Here is a 20,377-nt window from a genome sequence, read left to right on the forward strand (position 1 = left end):
ACCTCCCTCTCCCTCTGCTGTGTACTGTAATAACCTCTATCACACACGCACACAACATTACCCCCTCTCCCTCTGCTTGAGGTTGCAATAATCTCTTATACACACCAACAACATCACCTCCCAATCCTTCTGATGGGTTCTATAATAATCTCTATTTTTTCTCTCTCTATCTCACACATACGCACACACACACAGGCGCACACACGCATATACACACAGGCTCACACACACACAGGCTCACACACACACACACACATGCTCACACACACTGTCTCTCACACAAACGCACAGATTCAAACACTCAGACACATGCACACGCACACGCACACATGCACACACACACACACTGGCAGACACACACACGTGTGCGCACACATACACACACACTCTGGCAGGCACACACGCACACACACACACATAGAGGCAGGCACGCAAATACCTACACATGCACAGACACACGAACACGCGCGCACACACACACACACACCCCCCCCCCCACAGTCATGCACACACACACGTACAGACACACAGACACTCTCACACGCACAAACACACAGTCACACACACACACTCTCAATTCCATCTTCACCTCCATCTGCTGGGTGCCTCATCGCCTTAATCACAATCAGACCTTCAGCTCCCTCTGCTGGAAGCTACGCAATTCACGAAAACACACACAGTCTCACCTTCATCTGCTGGGGCCTGTAATAATCTCTAGTACACAAAAATACAGTCACACACACACACAAACACAATTACCTTCATCTCTCTTTTATGGGACATCTAATATTATATCACACACACAATCTCACCTCCCTCTCCCTCTGCTTTGGGCTGTAATAATCTCTTAAGCACACTAATAAGATCACCCTTTACTGTGTGCTGTAATAATCGCTATCTCACACACACACACTCACAGATACACACACAACCTTACCTTTATCTCCCTCTGTTTGGTGCTGTAATAATCTCTACTACACACGCATGCAATCTCACCTTTATTTCCTTCTGCCAAGTGCTGTTAGTATGACAGACGCACACACACACACACACATACATACACACACAAACTGATACACATATATACACACACACTCACATACATATACACACGTATACACTCACACGCACATACATACATGCACACAAACACACACACTCACATACATATAGACTCACACATACACACACATACACATATAGACACACACGTGCATACAGACATATATACACACACACATATGCACACACACACACACACACGTTCTCACACACACACAAATACACACACATACACACACACTCACATACATACATGCATACATACACACATACATACACAAACACTCACATATACACACATACTCATATACACGCACACATATATACACACACACATACTCATATACACACACACATGCGCGCACACACACACACAGGCACAGAATTCGCTTCAACAATCTTGTTCTTCTGGGACTAGTCACAAATTCAACATTTGTGGTTCATAAATAATATGCTGTTATGTTGATTTCATGGCAGCTAGTGTTTTAGCAGGCTGTGCACCCTGGTACTATGAAACATTCTTATTGGCAATAACTCATGGTTAGGACTGTGAGAGACAGTGAATCCTAGTTGAATATGTTAAGATTATTACTGAAGACTTTGACCATGAAAATGAATTGACAAGACATTAAAACAATTCATTGAGAAACTAGGATCTATTTGCAGAAGTTACATAGTTTAGAACTTAGTGTTATTGGATATTTCATCCCATTCCTTAACTCATCCCTGAATTTGCTCTGTGTTCCAGCATAAATAAATGGGTTGATGCAGGAGCTCAGTAGCTGCAGCATGAATCCACTCTCCTCCAGAACAAAATTGGATTCTGTGTAATTGGAACCTGAGAAATAACTGAGTTTTGCTATTCGAACATAAAGGAAAGTTAAAAGGAACAACAGCCACAAGAGGATAAGGCTGCCTGAGATGAAGAAGAGCAAAATGATTGATCGCCTCCGGCTCTCAGTCTCTGGGTCATTCTGATTCTCAAGGTTACTCCGGACCTGGAGTCTCCTGCGGGTCCTTATCGTAGTTAAGATGTGTCGGACGGTCAGAGCGTTGAACAGTAGAATCAGAACGAATGGGAGACATGGAGTTGAAATGCGGTGAATCCAGTCAAAGGCAGCCCACGCAGGTGAGGTGTAAAATGTCGACTTGATTGTACAGAACCATGGAATATTCTTCACTGTATGCATGGGCTCATATATGAAATACCAGAAAGCATTTTTGACAGAACTCACGCCGCAAACTGTTCCTATCACCACTGCTGCTGTTTTCACAGTGCAGTATTTATTTTTCAGCTTCTGGTAACAAATAGCTACAAACCGGTCAAAGGTGAATACCACAGTTACCCAGACCGAGCAGTCCCTAATCCCATAAATTAACACAAAACTAAAGCTACAGATTGGGGTGATGAAAAAGAAACTAGATGGGAAATAAATCCCAACAATCCGGTTTAATATTACAGCCGAGATAATAACCAGGAGATCTGTCACGGCCATGGACACAAGGTAATAAGTGATACATCTCGAGAGACCACACTTTCCTTGGGAGAGGATCACAATCACAGCCAAGTTAGCTGAAAGAGAGAAGAGAGTAGAGAAGTGATTGAGAGACCATTTTAGAAGCATTACGGCCCAATTCCCTACAAAATATTAATTCAACCAAGTTCTCTGTGAAGTTTAGATTTGGCCATTGATTTCAACATCATACCTTTTCAACATTGCTTCCTTGTTTAAAGTGGACATCCAAAGGAAAACAGGACAGAACAGAGAAAAGTCATGGCATTACAAGAAAAAATAATGGAAACAAGGCAGTGCCTGAATCAACCAGGGAATGTTAACTTACCACAAGAAATGAACTGATAAGTAAATAGCTGATTTTAAAATAAAAGATTGTGAAAGATCAAGAATTAAAAACACAGCAGAAGTCATTTAGCATAATAAATATTAACATTTTGGACATTAAAGCTGATCACATGCAGTATGGATCAGAAATCTGCAACAAAACCCTATTTGGCTTGTTGGAACCCAATCATTTTTAGTCCTTGGGATGAACTTAGACCTAATGGACTGCAGTGGTCAAGAAGGTAAACTCACTACCACCTTCTCCAGAGCAACCAAGGATGGGAAATACCTCCTAGACTCGCCAGTAACACTCACATACCATGAATGAAGTTTTTAGAGCAATCCTGTAAATTACTGTGTCATTCTACATTCTCATCAGGCAATTGCAGGATTGTTTCTAAATGGTGCAAGAGAGAAGTTTCCTGAATTTTCACCGGGAATAATGAGCATGTCCAGCCTGTTGCTGCGAGGGATATTCTATTTCCTTCTGGACTGACAGATAACGGGTTCCCACTCAAAGAATAGTCCATCCATTAAAGGTCTCCCTGACTGTTTGATCAGGACCAGGGCTAGCTTCCTCTTTACCTGGGCTTTCAACTTAGTTAGAGAGCCTTGCCCCCAGTTAGGCAGACTTCCTCAATGAGGTGAGAAGGACAGAAGGGAAAGCAGTTCTCAGAAATTCTCATCAATCTTGGATTCTGACCTTCCAACTTTTCACTAGGACTTTTCACTGCTCTTCCTTCTTTCTTTTCATCCCTTGACGCATTTCTTCAAGTTTAACTCCTTGACCAACCCTTCCTCACTTGTTTCTTTGAACAATCAAGTGTCACATTCCATTTCCAAGAGTCACAGAATTATTGTGATACAGATGGAGGCCATTTGGCCTATTATGTTTACTCCAGCTCTCTGAAAATTTTGACTTCAAACTCATGGTGCTTCCCCATACACCTGTACCTAGTTTCCATACAAATAAACATCCAATGCCCTCTTGAATGCTCCAATTGAACCTGCTTCTACCACATTTCCAAAAAGTGCATTCCAGACCCTAACTACTCACTGTGGAAAAAAATTCTGTATCATGTCACCCCTGATTTATTTGCAAAACTCTTCAAAACTAAATCCTCAATCATTTTATGAGCAGGAACAATTTCTTCAAATGTACGCTATCAAGATCCTTCATAATTATGAAAACTTATATCAAACATCCCCTCAGCCACCTCCTCTCCGAGGAGGACAATTCCAACTTCTTCAATCTATCCTCATCACTGATGTTTCTCATCCCTGGAACCAGTCTTGTAAAACACTTCTACACTTTCTCCAATGCAGTCACATCCTTTCCTCAGTATGGCACCCAAAAACGGTACGCAACACTCCAGCTGAGGTTAGTAACCTGTAATAAGTAATAAATTGATAAAAGCATGAGAACTTCCATTGATTGTGTTTGGCCATTATTCAACTACACTCTCAAATCCAACAACACTACAGCTGGGGAGACTGCCCAACAGTCTGCATTCAAAGGAGCAAATTAAAGGTGGCATCAATAGTAAGATATTTAAATGGTTAAACAGCAGAGATATTCCACTGATAAAACAAAGATTTCCACCAGAATCTGAAGGTGTTGGTGAATCTCAACAGATCTGGCAGCCTTTGTAGGGAGAGATACAGAGTTAACATTTCGATTCTAATGTGATGACTCACCACAGAAATCTTAGCCACACAAGATGTCATTATGGGCATTATGTAAGAAGAGGAAAATCTACATGACTAAATGAAGCAAGTTATATCATTAATCAGAGAGATACTGCCATTAAAACAAACAATGAATTCAACCATAGGGGACAATATAGTTTAACAGGGAGAGATGTAATAGCTCAAGAGGAAAACATGACCATCCTAAAGGGGTGTAGAGACATGACACCACTAAAATGGGTGACATTAACAGCACAGAGGAACAATAAAGCACTTAAACATTGCTTTCCATAGCTAGGAACTAACTGCAACACTTCACCTGGAACACCGACTGCTGCAAGGATGGGGTAATAAAGTGCAAACACCAGACCTTTCGGAGTGCCGTGCATTTCTATCAGAGACTCTGCACTGCATTGAATTCTTGAGATATTTATACCTGAGCTCGGCCTCCAGGGAGGCAATTAGATGTTTTTTTTTTATCTCCTGCAGTAATTAGAGTCACTGTAACAAACACATTCGATCCAACACTCTTGATGATGGCTCTCTGACTTCATTAGAAACGGTTTCCAGGGAAAACATCAAGTGACCTGTCTAATGATTCGGATTATGTTCCTGCAAGAGCCAAAACGAGAAGCTCAATGGGCTATTACAGTTGGAGTGAGCAAATACGAGAATGAGTTGGGTCTAACGTTCTCTCACAGTGATTGAACAGGAGTCAGCCTCATACATACCTGAGAGGAACGGTATTCTGATGAATGGAGATGAAGGGTGATCTCACTGTGGGACTAAAATGCTCTGAAGATTTGGGGAGGTTTCTTCTTGCGAGTCAACTCTCCATTCATGCCCACCTCTTACACAGGACCCCAAGAACTCTGGTTCTGTGGAAGAACCTTTTGATGGTGCACTTTGTCAAAAGTTCTTTTATCAAGGGGTTATGCCATTTAAACTGACAACAAACAAAAGACAGGGTTTATTCCTCAGCCCTGGACTAAACTCAGTCTGGCCAGGCAAGTTGAAACAGTTGTTCGAAGGTTTATATGACCCTCAGGTTTAGTAAACAGACAGACAGAGTATAAAAGAATGGAAGTGATAGTACACTTCTACAAATTCTTGATGAGACTATGCTTCAAGTTTAAAGTTCTGGGCACCTTATTGTAAGGAAGGAAATTAAACCCTTGGAGAGAATGCAAAGGGGATTTGCTTGAACCATACCAGGAATGAGGGATTTTAGACACAAGGAAAGATTACAGAAATTTGGTTTTTCTCCTTGGAGCAGGGAAATTAAGAAGTCGGGGAGAAACTGTGGCTCAGTGGCTAGCACTGCTGCCTCACAGCGCCAGGGACCTGGGTCTAATTCCCGCCTTGGGTGACTGTCTGTGTGGAGTTTGAACATTCTCCCCATGTCTGTGTGGGTTTCCTCCCACAGCCCAAAGATGTGTAGGCCAGGTGCATTGGCCATGATAAATTACCCATAGCGTCTGGAGATGTGTGGGCTAAGAGGCTTAGCCATGGGAAATGCATGGTTACAAGGATAGGTCGCGCTTCAAGATGTCAGTGTGGACCCAAACGGCCTGCTTCCACACTGTAGGGATTCTGAGTGATCGAATAGAGTGTAAAGAAAGTTATTTTGTTTCCATCAGTTGGTGTGTCATTTCAAGATTGTCAGCACAAGAGCTAGGAATGAGATGAGGAGAAATTTCTTTCTGGAATAGAATCCCTACAGTGTGGAAACAGGCCCTTCAACCCAACAAGTCCATACCGACCCTCAGAGCATCCCACCCAGACCCATCCCCCTATAACCCACCTAATCTACATCCCTATAGGCAATTTAGCACAGCCGATTCACCGAGCCTGCACATCTTTGGACTGTGGGAGGAAACCGGAGCACCCGGAGGAAACCCATGCAGACACGGGGAGAATGTGCAAACTCCACACAGACAGTCACCCGAGGGTGGAATCAAACCCAGGTCCCTGGCGCTGTGAGGCAGCAGTGCTAACCACTGAGCCACCCTCAAAGAGAGTTGTTAGAATCTGGAACAGGCTGTCTGGGAACATGGTGGAGGCAGATTCCAAAGGAGGTTTCAAATGAGAACTAGATATATAGCTATGAATTTAGAGGGCGACATAGATAAGTCTGGTGAGTGGGACTGTTGAGTAGCCTTTTCAGGAACTAGCACTTTTTATAGTGCGCTATAAAAGGTCCGATTCTATGATTGTATTGTGTTTCTTTTGCCTTACCCCTGGATGGATTTGTCTTGGGGATTAGAGAAACAGCAGCGAAGGTAAATGATTATTCTGTGTCTGTTTTCACTGAAAAAGATACAAGAAATCCCTCAGAATCAAAGGCCCAAGTAACTGGAGGGAATTAGGAGTTTGTATTGAGAGTGTTGCAATGGAGTAATTAGTAGGATTGAAAGCTGATATGTCCATAGGATTGATAAGTTCTCAGGATCAGTGTTCCCTCTCAGGCTGCATGCATGCAGTCTCTCTGGTGTTCCACATGTGCCTATCGGCATCAACACACTGAACACAGTCTTGGCGACCAGCTTTAGAAGTCGCTGCTCAAATCTCAGAGACCCATGCAGCTCATAAGAAAATTGATGAAACAATAGAAGGTTGTGCGCACAGCCCAGACCATCACGGAAGCCAACCTCTCATCCACGGACTCTACTTACATTTCTTATTGTCGCGGAAGGCTGCCAACATCATCAAAGGCCACCCCTCCTCCTCAACCCTGATAATGCTCTCCTACAACCTCTTCTGTCAGGCAGAAGATTCGGAAGCTCAAACACACGCACCAGCAGGTTCAAGAACAGCTTCTTCCTTTCAAATAATGGGTGGCATGGTGGCTCAGTGGTTAGCGCTGCTGCCTCACAGCACCAGGGACCCAGGTTCTATTCCAGTCTGGGGCAACTGTCTGTGTGGAGTTTGCACATTCTCCCCTTGTCTGCGTGGGTTTCCTTCGGGTGCTCCGGTTTCCTCCCACAGTCCAAAGATGTGTAGGATAGGTGGATTGGCCATACTAAATTGCCCATAGTGCCCAGGGATGTTTAGGTTAGGTGGGCTAGACATGGGAAGTACAGAGGTAGGGGAATGGGTCTGGGTGGGATGCTCTTCAGAGGGGTGATGTGGACTTGATGGGCCAAATGGCCTGTTTCCATACTGTGGGGATTCTATGATTTTGTTAATGTCGATCTTCTGTGCAGCCCTAATTTTGTAAGCCTCGCTTTGTCTAAGCACCCTATCATCTGTATGTCCTTGTTTGCTCTGATCTGCCTGCACTGCTTGCAAAACTAAGCTTTTCACCATACTTAGTTACATGTGACTACAATAAATCAATCAAATCAAATCAAAAACTCTGCCCAAGACTAGGTAGTATTCATTCCAAAGTGTTGAAGGAAGTAGCTATAGAGATAATTGATGCATTTTTGACCATCTCAGAAAATTCAATTAGTTCTGAAATAATTCCTTCAGTTTGGAAGCTAGCAAATGTCACCTCACTTTTCAAGCAAGAGTGGAAACAGGAAACTGTAGAACCTGTCAGCCTCACATTGGCAATAGAGAAACTACCAGAATCACTTAGAAAAGATGTGATAAATGTGCACTTGGATGATAATGATGTTTTTGGACATCATCAGCATAGATTTGGAACTAGCAAAACACATTCGACAAACTTAGAATAGAATCCCTACACTGACCCTCTGAAGAGCATCCCACCCAGGCCCACTCCCTTACTGTAACCCTGCATTTCCCATGGCTTATCCACCTAACCTGCAAATCCCTGGACACAAGGGACAATTTACTCTGGCCAATCAACCTAACCTGTAAGAGGAAAGTGATGCTATGGACAATGTTGATGAAGGGGGATTCATGGATGTAATTTTCTTGGAGTTTCCAAAGGCTTTTGACAAGTTCCCCCAAAGGAGGCTGGTGAGCAATATTAAAGCAGGTGGGATGGACATTATGTACTGTCATGGATTAAGGATTGGCTAACAGACAGATAACAGCATAGGAACAAATGAGCCATTCTTGTGTTGGTGGACTGTGACTAATGGGATACCACAAAGATCAGTACTTGGGCCTCAGCTGTTCACAATGTACGTCAATGATTCAGAGATTGAGACCAAATGTAATATTTCCAAATTTGCGGATGATACAAAACTAAGTGGGAATGTGAAATGTGAGGCAAATTAAAAATGTTTTCAGGAGGATTTCAACAGGTAAGAACATGGCAGGTGGCAATCTGAGACAAAAATAGAATAAAACATAGAACAGTACAGCACAGGAACTGATCCTTCGGCCTACAATGTTGTGCCAAACATGATGCCAAATTAAAGTAATCCCTTCTGCCTGCCTTTGGTCCACACCCCTCCATTCCTTGCATATTCATGTGCTTATCTAAAAGTCCCTTAAATGCCCCTATCGTATCTGCCTCCACCTCCATTCCCTGGCAGCGCATTCCAGACCCCTACCACTCTCTGGGTAAAAAATTTGCCCCTCACATCTCCTTTGAACTTTCCCCCTCTCACCTTAAATGCATGCCCCCTAGTATAAGACATTTCAATTCTTGGGAAAAAGATTCTGACCGTCAATGCTATCTATGCATCTCATAATTTTATAGACTTCTATTAAGTCTCCCCTCAGCCTTCACCGCTCCAGAGAAAACAACTTAAGTTTTACCAGCCCCTCCTTATAGATCATACCCTCTACTCCAGGCAGCATCCCGGTAAACCTCTTCTGCATCTTCTCCACAACCTTCACATCCTTCCTGTAATGTGGTGACCAGAATTGAACACAATACTCTTAGTGTGGCCTCACCAATGTCTTATAAAGCTGCAACATGACATCTTGACTATTGTACTCAATGCCCTGATCAATAAAGGCAAGCTTGTCATATGCCTTCTTTACCACCCTATCTTCTTGCATGGCCACTTTCAGGGAGCTATGGACTTTAACCCAAGATCCTTCTGTAAATCAATGCTGTTCAGGGTCCTGCCATGAACTGTACATGTTTCCTTAACATTTGATCTCCCAAAGTGCAGCACCTCACACTGACCTGGATTAAACTCCATTTGCCATTTTTCTGCCCATATCTTCAACTGATCTATATCCTACTATATCCTTTGACAACCTTCTACACTATTCACAACTCCACCGATCTCTGTGTTGTCTGCAAATTTACCAACCCACCCCTTTACATTTTCATTCAAGTCATTTATGTATATCACAAACAGCAGAGGTCCCAGTACGGATCCCTGTGGAACACTGCTAGTCACAGACCTCCAGCCTGAAAAACATCCTTCCACCCACTAGCCTCTGCCTTCTAGGAGCAAGCCAGTTCTGAATCCAAGTGGCCAAGTCACCGTGGATCCCATGCATCTTATATTCTGGATGGGCCTACCATGAGGGACTTTGTTGAAAGCATTACTAAAATCCATGTAGACAGCATCCACTGCTCTACCCTCATTGATCACCTTCGTCACCTCCTCAAAAAAGTCAATCAAGTTCATTAGACATGACTTGCCCTTCACAAAGCCATGCTGACTGTCCCTAATTAAAATAAAATAAAAACAGTTTTGAACCCAGGTCCTCAGAACATTACTTGGGTCGCTGGATTAATAGTCTAATGATAATACCACGAGGCCATCACCACTTTCTTAGTAGTCAGTCTTCTGTATTCTCATTTTTATTTTTGTTTCTTCCCGCTTTAATCTTTGCAGTTAAGGAAATGTACTGTTTGCATCTAACATGCACCATCCCCATCTTTTCTTTTCAGTAATCTTTCATTTTTTTCACAAAGAGTCAGCATGCGTCACTCTACACTTCACCTGAAGTAGGCAACGTATAAAAGGAACAATGGATAACCACGCTTCTGGGAGCTAAACTCAGTTTCATTTTAAGAATGGTTTTGGCTCATCTGCAATTTTTGAAGTCAGATTGGTTCTTGGGATACCCTTTCATTTTGTAAGTAATACGTCAATGAACTCCAAACCAATAAATCAGGTCATCATTTCTCACAATGACTGAAGCTGTATTTTTTTTGTAGACTCACAGGATCCCTACAGCGTGGAAACAGGCCATTCAATCCATCAAGTCCACACCGATGCTCTGAAGAGCATCCTATCCAGTCCCAACCCCACTATCCAATCCTTGCATTTCCCATGGTGAATCCACTTAACCTGCTCATCCCTGCACACTATGGGACAATTTAGTATGGCTGTCTGGTGATCTTCAGCAATGTTCAGAAATATCCACAGTGGGTAGTTTGTGGGGTACAAACTATCTTCCCTATCAACTGGTGAAATTGATGTCCAACTAAATATTGAAGCAGATTCTAAGCAAAGGCAGCAGTTAGATCTGTAAAGATCCAGCACAGCAAGATCTACTAAGCTGAAAATTAGGAATTAAATGTAAATTCATCTTCTCATAAGACTTCAATTTGTTCAAAGGCAACATAGGAACAAAAGTAGGCTATTCAGCCCCTCGAGCCTGTTCCCCCATTCAATAACATCATGGTTGATCTCTGTCCTAATGCCACACACCTGCCTTTGGCCCATATCCCATAATACTTTCACTTAACAAAAATTTATCTATCTCGGATTTAACACTAACAATTGATCTTGTATCAATGGCTTTTCATGGAAGCGAATTCTAATGTCTCTCCTGAACAGTCTGACCCTAATTCTCAGACGATGCCCCTTTGATCTAGAATCCATAACCAGTGGAAATAGTTTATCTTTACCTACCATGTCTTTTCCTAATAATGTCTTGAAGACTTTGATCAGGTTAACCTTCTTACCTCTAGTGAAAACAGGCCTAATTTGTATAATTTCTCCTCATAACAGAATACATAAAATCCAGGGACCATTCTTGTAAACCTGCCTTGCACTCCCTCCGAGGCCAATATATCCTTCCTCTAAGGTGTGGTGCCCAAGTCTGATAACAATACTCCAAATCGGGTCTGACCAGGGCTTTGTATAACTGCAGCATAACCTGTGTGCTTGTACTCCAGTCCTTTCACTTCTGGGTTACCTTTAGTGATCCTGTCCTTTCATTTCCAGATTTAGTAAATATTAATACAATTTTTTAAAGGACTTGAATGAACATTTATAGACTGTGTGTCCAGGACATCTTGCCGAATAACATCCACACTATCAAACTGCTGGTTCGTAAAGAGCATGAAGTCATCAGATTCTTTTAGGTGTGTTCACTTGTTTCTACAATGTGTGCAATATTGTGTTAGAATTTTATTCTGATCGCTGTTCTGTCTTTATAAAGGGAATTGCCAGTGGAGATGTAACATTGAGAGCACAGGATATTTGAATACTTGCTGCATAGAAGGATTGAGTTATAAAGAAAAGTTGGGACATTTTTCCACTGGAGCATAGCAGGTTGAGAGACGACCTTATAGAAGTTAATAAAATAATGAGAGGTATAGATAGAGTTAATGGTAGTTGTCTTTTCCCTAGGATGGGGGATTTCAAGACCAAGGGACAGATTTCTAAAGTGAGAGGAAAGATTTAAAGAAGACATGAGGGGCAAACTTTTTACACAGAGGGTGGTTCACATGTGGAATGAACTTCCAGAGGAAGTGACAGATGTGGGTACAGTTACAATGTTTAAAAGACATTTGGATAAGTACATGAATAGGAAAGGTTTGGAGGGATATGGGCCAGGAGCAGACAGATGGGACAAGTTTAGTTTGGGATTATGTTTGGCATGGACTGGTTTGACCAAAGGGTCTGTTTCCGTGCTATATGACTCTATGACCCTATTTAATCCTGCCCTGAGAAAAGGTCAAGGCTCTGTTGAAGTCTGTTGATTAGCCACTTGGATGATATTAAGGGTGAGCGAACAACAATTCAAGGGTATGAAGAAGGGTTCTGACCCAAAACGTTGACACTCCTGCTCCTCCTCAGATGCTGTCTGACCTGCTGTGCTGTTCCAGCTCCACATTTTTGACTCTAGCTTCCAGCATCTGCAGTCCCTTCTGTCTCCAAACAGTTCAAGAATATCTTGGTCAGTGAGACAGTTAGATTCCACATAGCTAAACCGCTGCTGTTTGATGGCTCAGTGCAGCTGAGGCACATGAGCTCTGCTCAAAGAAATTGGACAGAGAGAGTACTGCAAGTGATTACACAGGCTGGAGTGCAGACTTCTGACTCCCAGTGGGATGCATGCAGGAGTCACGGGAGAAGAGACTGAGTAGCTGGGAGGAGAGACTTTGCTGGCAGCAGTGTCGCTGAGGAGATGGGACCGAGACATAGATGCTGTGCTGACACTGGAGTGTAGCCTGGCCAGAACACAGTCTCAGAAGTGCGGCAGTTCTGTGTTGATGCTGTCACTTTAAGAGGTTATTTTGTCCTTTTTTTTGAAGAGAGCTTGTAAGGCAGAGGTGCAGAGCTGTCTTTTAAAAAGCTTGTGAGGCCTTAGGTTTTCTTTCTTAAAAGTTGGAACAATAGAAGCAGCTTGGGACTGGCCAGCTCTCACAGACCAGACGTTCCAGGTTCTTTTTAAGTTTTTAAGGTTTAGGTTTGAGCAGAAGCCTTTGGGCTCTCAAAAGAGTCGGAAGCTTCAGTGAATGTCTCTGACTTTCTCTGCATTTTCTCTTGATGCCTTTTTCCTCCGAGATTGGAGAACTGCATGTGAAAGTCTATGTCTATCTAGCCTCTCCCTATAACTCAAACCCTCCATTCCTGGCAATATTCTGGTAAATGTCTTCTGAACACTCTCCAGCTTAATAATAGCTTTCCCTTAACAGGGTGACCAGAATTGGACAGAGTATTCTAGTCACCAGACCTGAAATGTTAACTCTGTTTTTTCCTTCACAGATGCTGCCAGACCTGCTGGGCTTTTCCAGCAACTTTGTTTTTGTTGCTGTATTCTTGAAGAGGCCTCATCAATGTCCTGTACAACATCAACATGCCATCCCAACTCCTATACTCAAAGGTTTAAGCCATGAAAAATGCTAAATGCCTTCTTAACCTTCTTATTAGAGAGAACAATAACTAGGGGCTTGGGGTAAAGGGCAGAAGGATTAAAGGGGATTTAAAGAAGATTATTTCCACTCAGAGGATGGCAAGCATCTAGAACTCTCTGGCTGGGTGGTAAGAAAGAAAATCACAACATCTAAGGAGTATTTAGATAACCACTTAAGTGTCATAGCATATAAAGCCATGGTAGAAGTGTTGGAAAATAGGATTATGGGAGGTAAGTGCTGGGTTACTCGCATGGACATGATGGGCCAAAGGGCATCATTCAATCCTGTAGATCTCTATGATTCCATGGGTAAATGGAAGGCTTGATTTCTGCAACTTTTATCCACTATTTTGATTCAATTGAATGTACAGGCTGGGTGGATTAACCATGGGAAATGCAGGGTTTACAGGGCTGGGTGGTCTGGGTGGGATGCTCCTCGGAGACCTGCTTTAGACTCAATGGGCCAAATGGCCTGCTTCCACACTATAAGGATTCTATGATCCCATGATTTATAGTCATTTTTCCCTTTTTTTTGCAAGTCTTAGTTTTTTTTATAAATATTCGTTTGTGGGATGTGGGCCTCGCTGGTTGGGCCAGCATTTCTTGCCCATCCCTAGTTGCCCTTGAGAAGGTGGTGGTGAGCTGCCTTCTTGAACCACTGCATTCTTCCTGCTGTGGGTTGACCCACAATGTTTTTAGGGAGGGAGTTCCAGAATTTTGACCCAGTGACAGTGAAGGAACGGTGATATATTTCCACATGAGGATGAAGTGAGAAATCACACGACACCAGGTTATAGTCCAACAAGTTTAATTGAAAACACAAGCTTTCGGAGACTCGCTCCTCCTTCAGGTGCAGTGAGAGAGGTGGTATCAGACACAAAATTTATAAGTAAAAGATCAAAGATTGACACCATTGATGAGGATGTACTAAACAAACCTAAGATGCTGTTAAATCTTTAATCAGTTAGAAGGTTTTAATTGATTATTATGTATATGTAAATCCCTGAATTACTTTCAAATCACTGCCCTAAGAAAACTAAAGGTTTTATCAGTGTAAAGAGAGGTGACATTTTAGGTCAGACAATGCATGTTATGTGTGAGACCTTACTTAGAATTTGTTTGTGGTTTAGTTTGGAGTCAGACTGGTTTTATTTCTAAAGCAGGAATTTAAAAAACACCATATTCTCTGACTGACTATCTATAAATTGTGTGCTTTTTGAACAAGTTAAAATGTATCTGCAAATACAAATCCACCCCATAGATTCACTGATAGTAGGAACTGCAGATGCTGGAGAATCTGAGATAACAAGGTGTAGAGCTGGATGAACACAGCAGGCCAAGCAGCATCAGAGCAGCATTTCTGAAGAAGGGTCTAGGCCCAAAACATCAGCTTTCCTGCTCCTCTGATGCTGCTTGGCCTGCTGTGTTCATTCAGCTCTGCACCTTTTTACCATAGATTCACGCGCGTGCTCGGGGCTTCTTTGCCTGCAGCATATGAGATAGACAACATTGGCCAAGTCACGTGAGTTTTTGCCGTGCACATGGTGGGTGGTGTTCCCACGTGTGATGGTAGTGTCCATGTTGAAGATCTGACCTGTCTTGCAGAGGTTGCCATGACAGTGTTGTAAAGTGTTGTGGTCGATGTTGTCCTGAAGGCCGGGTAGTTTGCTGTGAACAATGGTCTGTTTAAGGTTTGGCGGTTGTTTGAAGGTGAAAAGTGGAGGCGTGGGTAAGATCTTGGCGAGGTGCTCATCATTATCGCAGCCTTCAACACATTATCAAAGAACATGGCGCAGTCTCTCCACTCCTGGGAAGTACCGGACGGTGAAGCGAACCCTATCTTACATATCCCTTGTCTGTCTTCTGAGGAGGTCATTACGATTTATCGCTACGCAATATCGGAACTGGTGTTCAATGAGTTGAGCATCGTATCCTGTTCCTATGAGGGCGTCCTTCAACACCTTCAGGTGTCCGTCTCATCTGAACAGATCATGTGTATGTTGGGCTTGTCCGTAGGGGACGGCTATTTTAATATGTTCAGGATGGAAGCTGGAGAGGTGCAGCATTGTGAGGCTATCCGTAGGCTTGCGGTAGAGTGAGGTATTGAGATGTCCGTCCCTGATGGAGATGAGTGTCAAGAATGAGGCTGATTCTAAAGAGTAGTCCATGGTAAGTTTGATTGTGGGATGAAACTTGTTGATATTGCTATGTAGTCATTTCAGTCATTCCCCACCATGAGTCCAAAAGAAGAAAATGTCATTAATGTATCAGGTGTATAGCGTTGATTGGAGATTCAGTGCAGCAAAGAAGTTTTGTTTAAACCTGTGTATGAACTTGTTGGCATATTGGGGAGCAAATCTGGTCCCCATGGCTGTTCCATGCGTCTGGATGAAGAACTGGTTGTTAAAGGTGAAGACGTTGTGGTTGACGATAAAGCGGATGATTTGCAGGATGGCTTCTGGAAATTGGCAGTTGGTGGTATTGAATACTGAGGCTGTTGCAGCGATGCCATCATCGTGGGGGGATGCTGGTGTAGAGTGCCAAAACATCCATGGGGGAAGTGGGTGTAGAGTGCCAAAACATCCATTGCAACGAGGAATGTTCCTGGTTTGACTGGTCCGTGGGTGTTGAGGTTTTGTAAGAAATCTGTAGTTGCGACAGAAGCTGGGGGTTACCCGTACAATGGGTTTCAAGATGCCTTCGACATAGCTGGAGAGGTTCTCACACAGGGTCCATGGGACATCCAAGTATGTTGCCTTTGTGTATCTTTGGAAGGCAGTAGAAGTCCCCTACGTGGGAAGTACGCAGGACGAGATTGTGTAGGGTACTTGGAAGGACTGGATCAAAAGTTTTGACCAGTCTGTTGAGTTGACGGGTGTGTTCTCTGGTTGGATTGGCAGGTAGTTGTCTGTAATGTTCCTGGTTGTTCAACTGTCGGTACACTTCCTTGCAGTAGTCCATTGCATTGTGTATGATGATGGCTCCTCCTTTGTATGCTGGTCTGATGACGACGTTGCGATTGGTCATGACAGCACGGATGCTATTGCGTTGTGCTAGGGTGATGTTTTGCACTACCTTGTGAGTGCGGCTGATGGATCTGGTGCTCTCTGATGGCTTGAGCATACCTATCACCTTCAAAGCTTCTACTTGATTAAAGATTTAACAGCATCTCAGGTTTGTTTAGTACATACTCATCAATGGTGTGAACCTTTGATCTTTTACATTTAAATTCTATGTCTGATACCACTTCTCTCACAAACACCTGAAGGAGGAGTGACACTCTGAAAGCTTGTGATTTCAAACAAACCTGTTGGTCTATAATCTGGTGTTGTGTGATTTCTGGCCTTGTTCATCTCGGTCCAACACCGGCATCTCCACATCAGGTCAGGATAGTGAGTGGCTTGGAGAGGAACTTGCAGGGGATGGTGTTCCCATGTATCTGCTGCCCCTGTCCTTCCAGATGGAAGCGGTTGTGGGTTTGGAAGCTGCTGTCTGAGGATCTTTGCTTCATAACTGCAGTTTCTGCAGAAGCCTCTGAGCACAACTTTTGAGAACTTGCCATCCATCCTATGCTCTGTGAGACTGTTTTGGGAAAGTGAATATCAATAAAGTAACTGAAGTGTTTTGCCCAAAGCATCAAAGCCACCTGCACATGTACTGTTACATGACAAGGATCACTTGAAATAAAAGATTCCGGATAGAATGAGGTGCGATATCTGGCACATTCAGAGATTATGGTAGCGTTTAGCTCAAGGCCACAACACACAGACCATCTATGTTCAAGTTCACCAGTTGAGAACTTCCTTTGTCTGCAGCTATGTTTATCAGAGATGCAAATATCTAAAATGAATCACCTTAAACTTTATGAATGAATGTAATTATCCCAATGTAACCGTGTTCTGCAGAATTATTGTGTTATTATTGGTCCAATAAAAATTTAGATTTTCAAAATGACCACCCTGTTTAATATCTTTTCCACATGTAAAGCTTTGCATTGGCTTAAATCGTCACAAGCACATTTATCTTCTACTGATTCCTGCTTTTATCATCTCATTTTAACAATACGTTCATTGTGTTCTTTTTGTTTTGAAGCATCTTTACATCAGAATTGTGTGGCAAAAAGATTATTTTCTTCATCAGCACATTGGAGATCATCAGGTGCAAACAATCCAACAGATCTGCAGCTAATACAAAACAAAGAACCACAGATGCCCGAGATATGACACACACAAAAGCAGAAATTGCTGGAGGAACTGAGCAGGTCTGGCAGAGTGTGTGGAGAGAGAAAACAGAGTGAATGTTTCAAGTCCAGTGACCTTTCTTCAGAATTGGATCCACTGCTAAACTCTGCGCATGATCCTTAGTGAATTAGGAATCATTATTTGGCATAGAATTAACAATGATATGCATAAATGTGGGTCGATTCAGAAGAGGCAACATGGATTTGTTAAGGAAGGCTTAGTGTTTAACTAACTTGCTAGAGATATTTTTCCTTTGAAAAGGTGAGTGAGGACAAGGCTGTTGATGTGGGCTTCCAGAAGATGTTTGATACTGTTGCGAAGTTGGATAGAGTATTTGTGGATTGGGAGGCAGGACATTAGAATTTGGTGTTTGTAAAATGCCAGGGGGAAACTATTGCATGGTCCTTTTAAAAGATTGTGCTTTTTCTATGCTTGGAGATGTCTGTGAGCAGTTTGAAAGTCTGCAAGAATAGAGAGTACCCAAATTAAAACATTTGTTCTAAAATGTTTAGTTAGCAGGTCAAGCAGCATTTTTACCAAGACAACAAGTTTTTGAATTTAGCCAATCAATTTGAACCAGGCTCTTAGATTACAAAAAAATTGAATCTGATAGTTTTGACAACCTGGGACCAATCCGTTTGTAAAAAAATGATATGTCATCAGGGATATAAAAGAAGAGGGCAGTTGGATAAAGACAGCGGAACTAACTGTCATCTGCCAGAGTTAACAGCTCTCAGCTCCCAAGAGAGAATCGCTGGTTCTCACAGATTCCTATAAGTCTTAGAGAAAGTACTTTCTAAATATCAAAGGTACCAATGGCACAAGTAGCTAATATTCCTGACAGAAGAATCAATGGAAGAGGCATTCCTGACAGAACATTCGACAGAGAAGGCACAGAGCATTCTGGAAGACAAATTATCTGGCTGTAATTTTGAGAGACTAAATTCTACATTTTCTTTATTTAATTCATTTAAGTGGGACTTGTATTTATTGGAACAATACCATTAGAATCTTGTTTTATTCGGAAATAGTATTTAGAAGGGGTCTATTAGGTTTGTTAATAGTTTAGTTAATTTATTTGTTGTTAGAGTTAGATAAATAAATTGTTACTTGTTGATTGTAAAATGAGTGCCAGGGGTTTATTTTATTTAACAACTAGAAGTTGCTGAAAGGCAGGTTACACTACTTTCCACGCTCCTTCTATACAGTATGGGGTGAGATGTCCCTTTTTGGGTGTTTTAGTTTTAGTTCAGGGGGGTCAACCTCTGCTTTATAACAATACACAACACCTAGACTCTCCAACAAGGAGAATCAAGCTTTCCACATTGAATCTGTAAACCCCCTCAGAATAATAGGTTCCATACAATGCTAAAATGCTTCACAGTTCCCGAGAGTCTCCATTCTTGTATCAGTAACAGGTCATGAAATTATGTCTGGAAGCTACACACGAGTGAAAAAGGAAGGGAAAATTAGAGCTGTAAATTGAGTTTAAAGTCCTTCCCTAAAAACTGTCATCAACTCTCCGAAACATGGGTAAATCGATTGCATGGTGTGTTGGCTTTCATTGGCAGGGAAATTGAGTTTAAGAGCCGTGAGGCTATGCTGCAGCTCTATAAAACTCTGGTTAGACCACACTTGGAATATTGTGTTTAGTTCTGGTCACCTCATTATAGGAAGGATGTGGAAGCTTTAGAGAGGATGCAGAGGAGATTTACCAGGATACTACCTGGACTGGAGGTCAGGTCTTATGAGGAAAGGTTGAGGGATCTAGGGCTTTTCTCATTGGAGCGAAGAAGGATGAGAGGTGACTTGAAAGAAGTGTACGAGGTGATGAGAGGCATAGATAGAGTGGATAGCCAGAGACTTTTTCCCAGGGCGGAAATGACTATTACAAGGGGGCATAATTTTAAGGTGATTGGAGGAAGGTATAGGGGAGATGTCAGAAGTAGGTTCTTCACACAGAGAGTGGTGGGTGTGTGGAATGCACTGTCGGCAGTGGTAGGGCAGTCAGATACTTTAGAGACATTTAAGCGACTCTTGGTTAGGCACATGGATGTAAAATGTAGGGTATGTAGGGTAGTTTAATCTTAGAGTAGGATAATAGGTCAGCACAACATTGTGGGCCAAAGGGCCTGTACTGTGATGCACTGTTCTATGTTCTATGTTTTAAAAATCAGCAAGTCATTGGTACTCATAAGATTCCCTTACCTGTCAGAACCACTGGAAGAGGGCCAACAAGGGGGAAGATACAATTGTACATTGGCTTGGTGACAGGCTCTCAACCTTATAAAGTTCTGCACTGTGAATTCTTGATTTCTATATGACTCTCTGGAACAGGTTATGCAGGATGTGGGCTCCATTCCAACCTTATGACTTTCCCAGCATCAAACAGGATGACGATAAAGAGATCACAAATAGAGGTGGAAAATTTTGTTATCCTGGCATCTGTGCTTCATATCTCAAGTAATTAAAGACTTTCTTTCAAACTATTCCATATGTAAGGAGGGGGCTGGTTTGCAAAGCAGGGTGACACCAACAGCACAGGTTCAATTCTTGCATTGGCTG

At 42.5% G+C, this 20,377-nt stretch overlaps 1 protein-coding gene across 1 annotated transcript; it reads right to left on the reverse strand.

The window, feature by feature from the left end:
- Positions 1-1,718: 1,718 nt before the first annotated feature.
- LOC109911550 (probable G-protein coupled receptor 139) lies at positions 1,719-4,981 on the reverse strand. The gene is made up of 2 exons (XM_048620060.1): positions 4,912-4,981; positions 1,719-2,635 (listed from the first exon to the last, which is right to left on the reverse strand). Exons 1-2 carry the CDS (start codon positions 4,979-4,981, stop codon positions 1,719-1,721), a joined length of 987 nt encoding a protein of 328 aa, XP_048476017.1.
- Positions 4,982-20,377: the final 15,396 nt, after the last annotated feature.

Source organism: Rhincodon typus, chromosome 45, assembly GCF_021869965.1.
Source record: "Rhincodon typus isolate 14 chromosome 45, sRhiTyp1.1, whole genome shotgun sequence".
Taxonomy (NCBI): Eukaryota; Metazoa; Chordata; class Chondrichthyes; order Orectolobiformes; family Rhincodontidae; genus Rhincodon; species Rhincodon typus.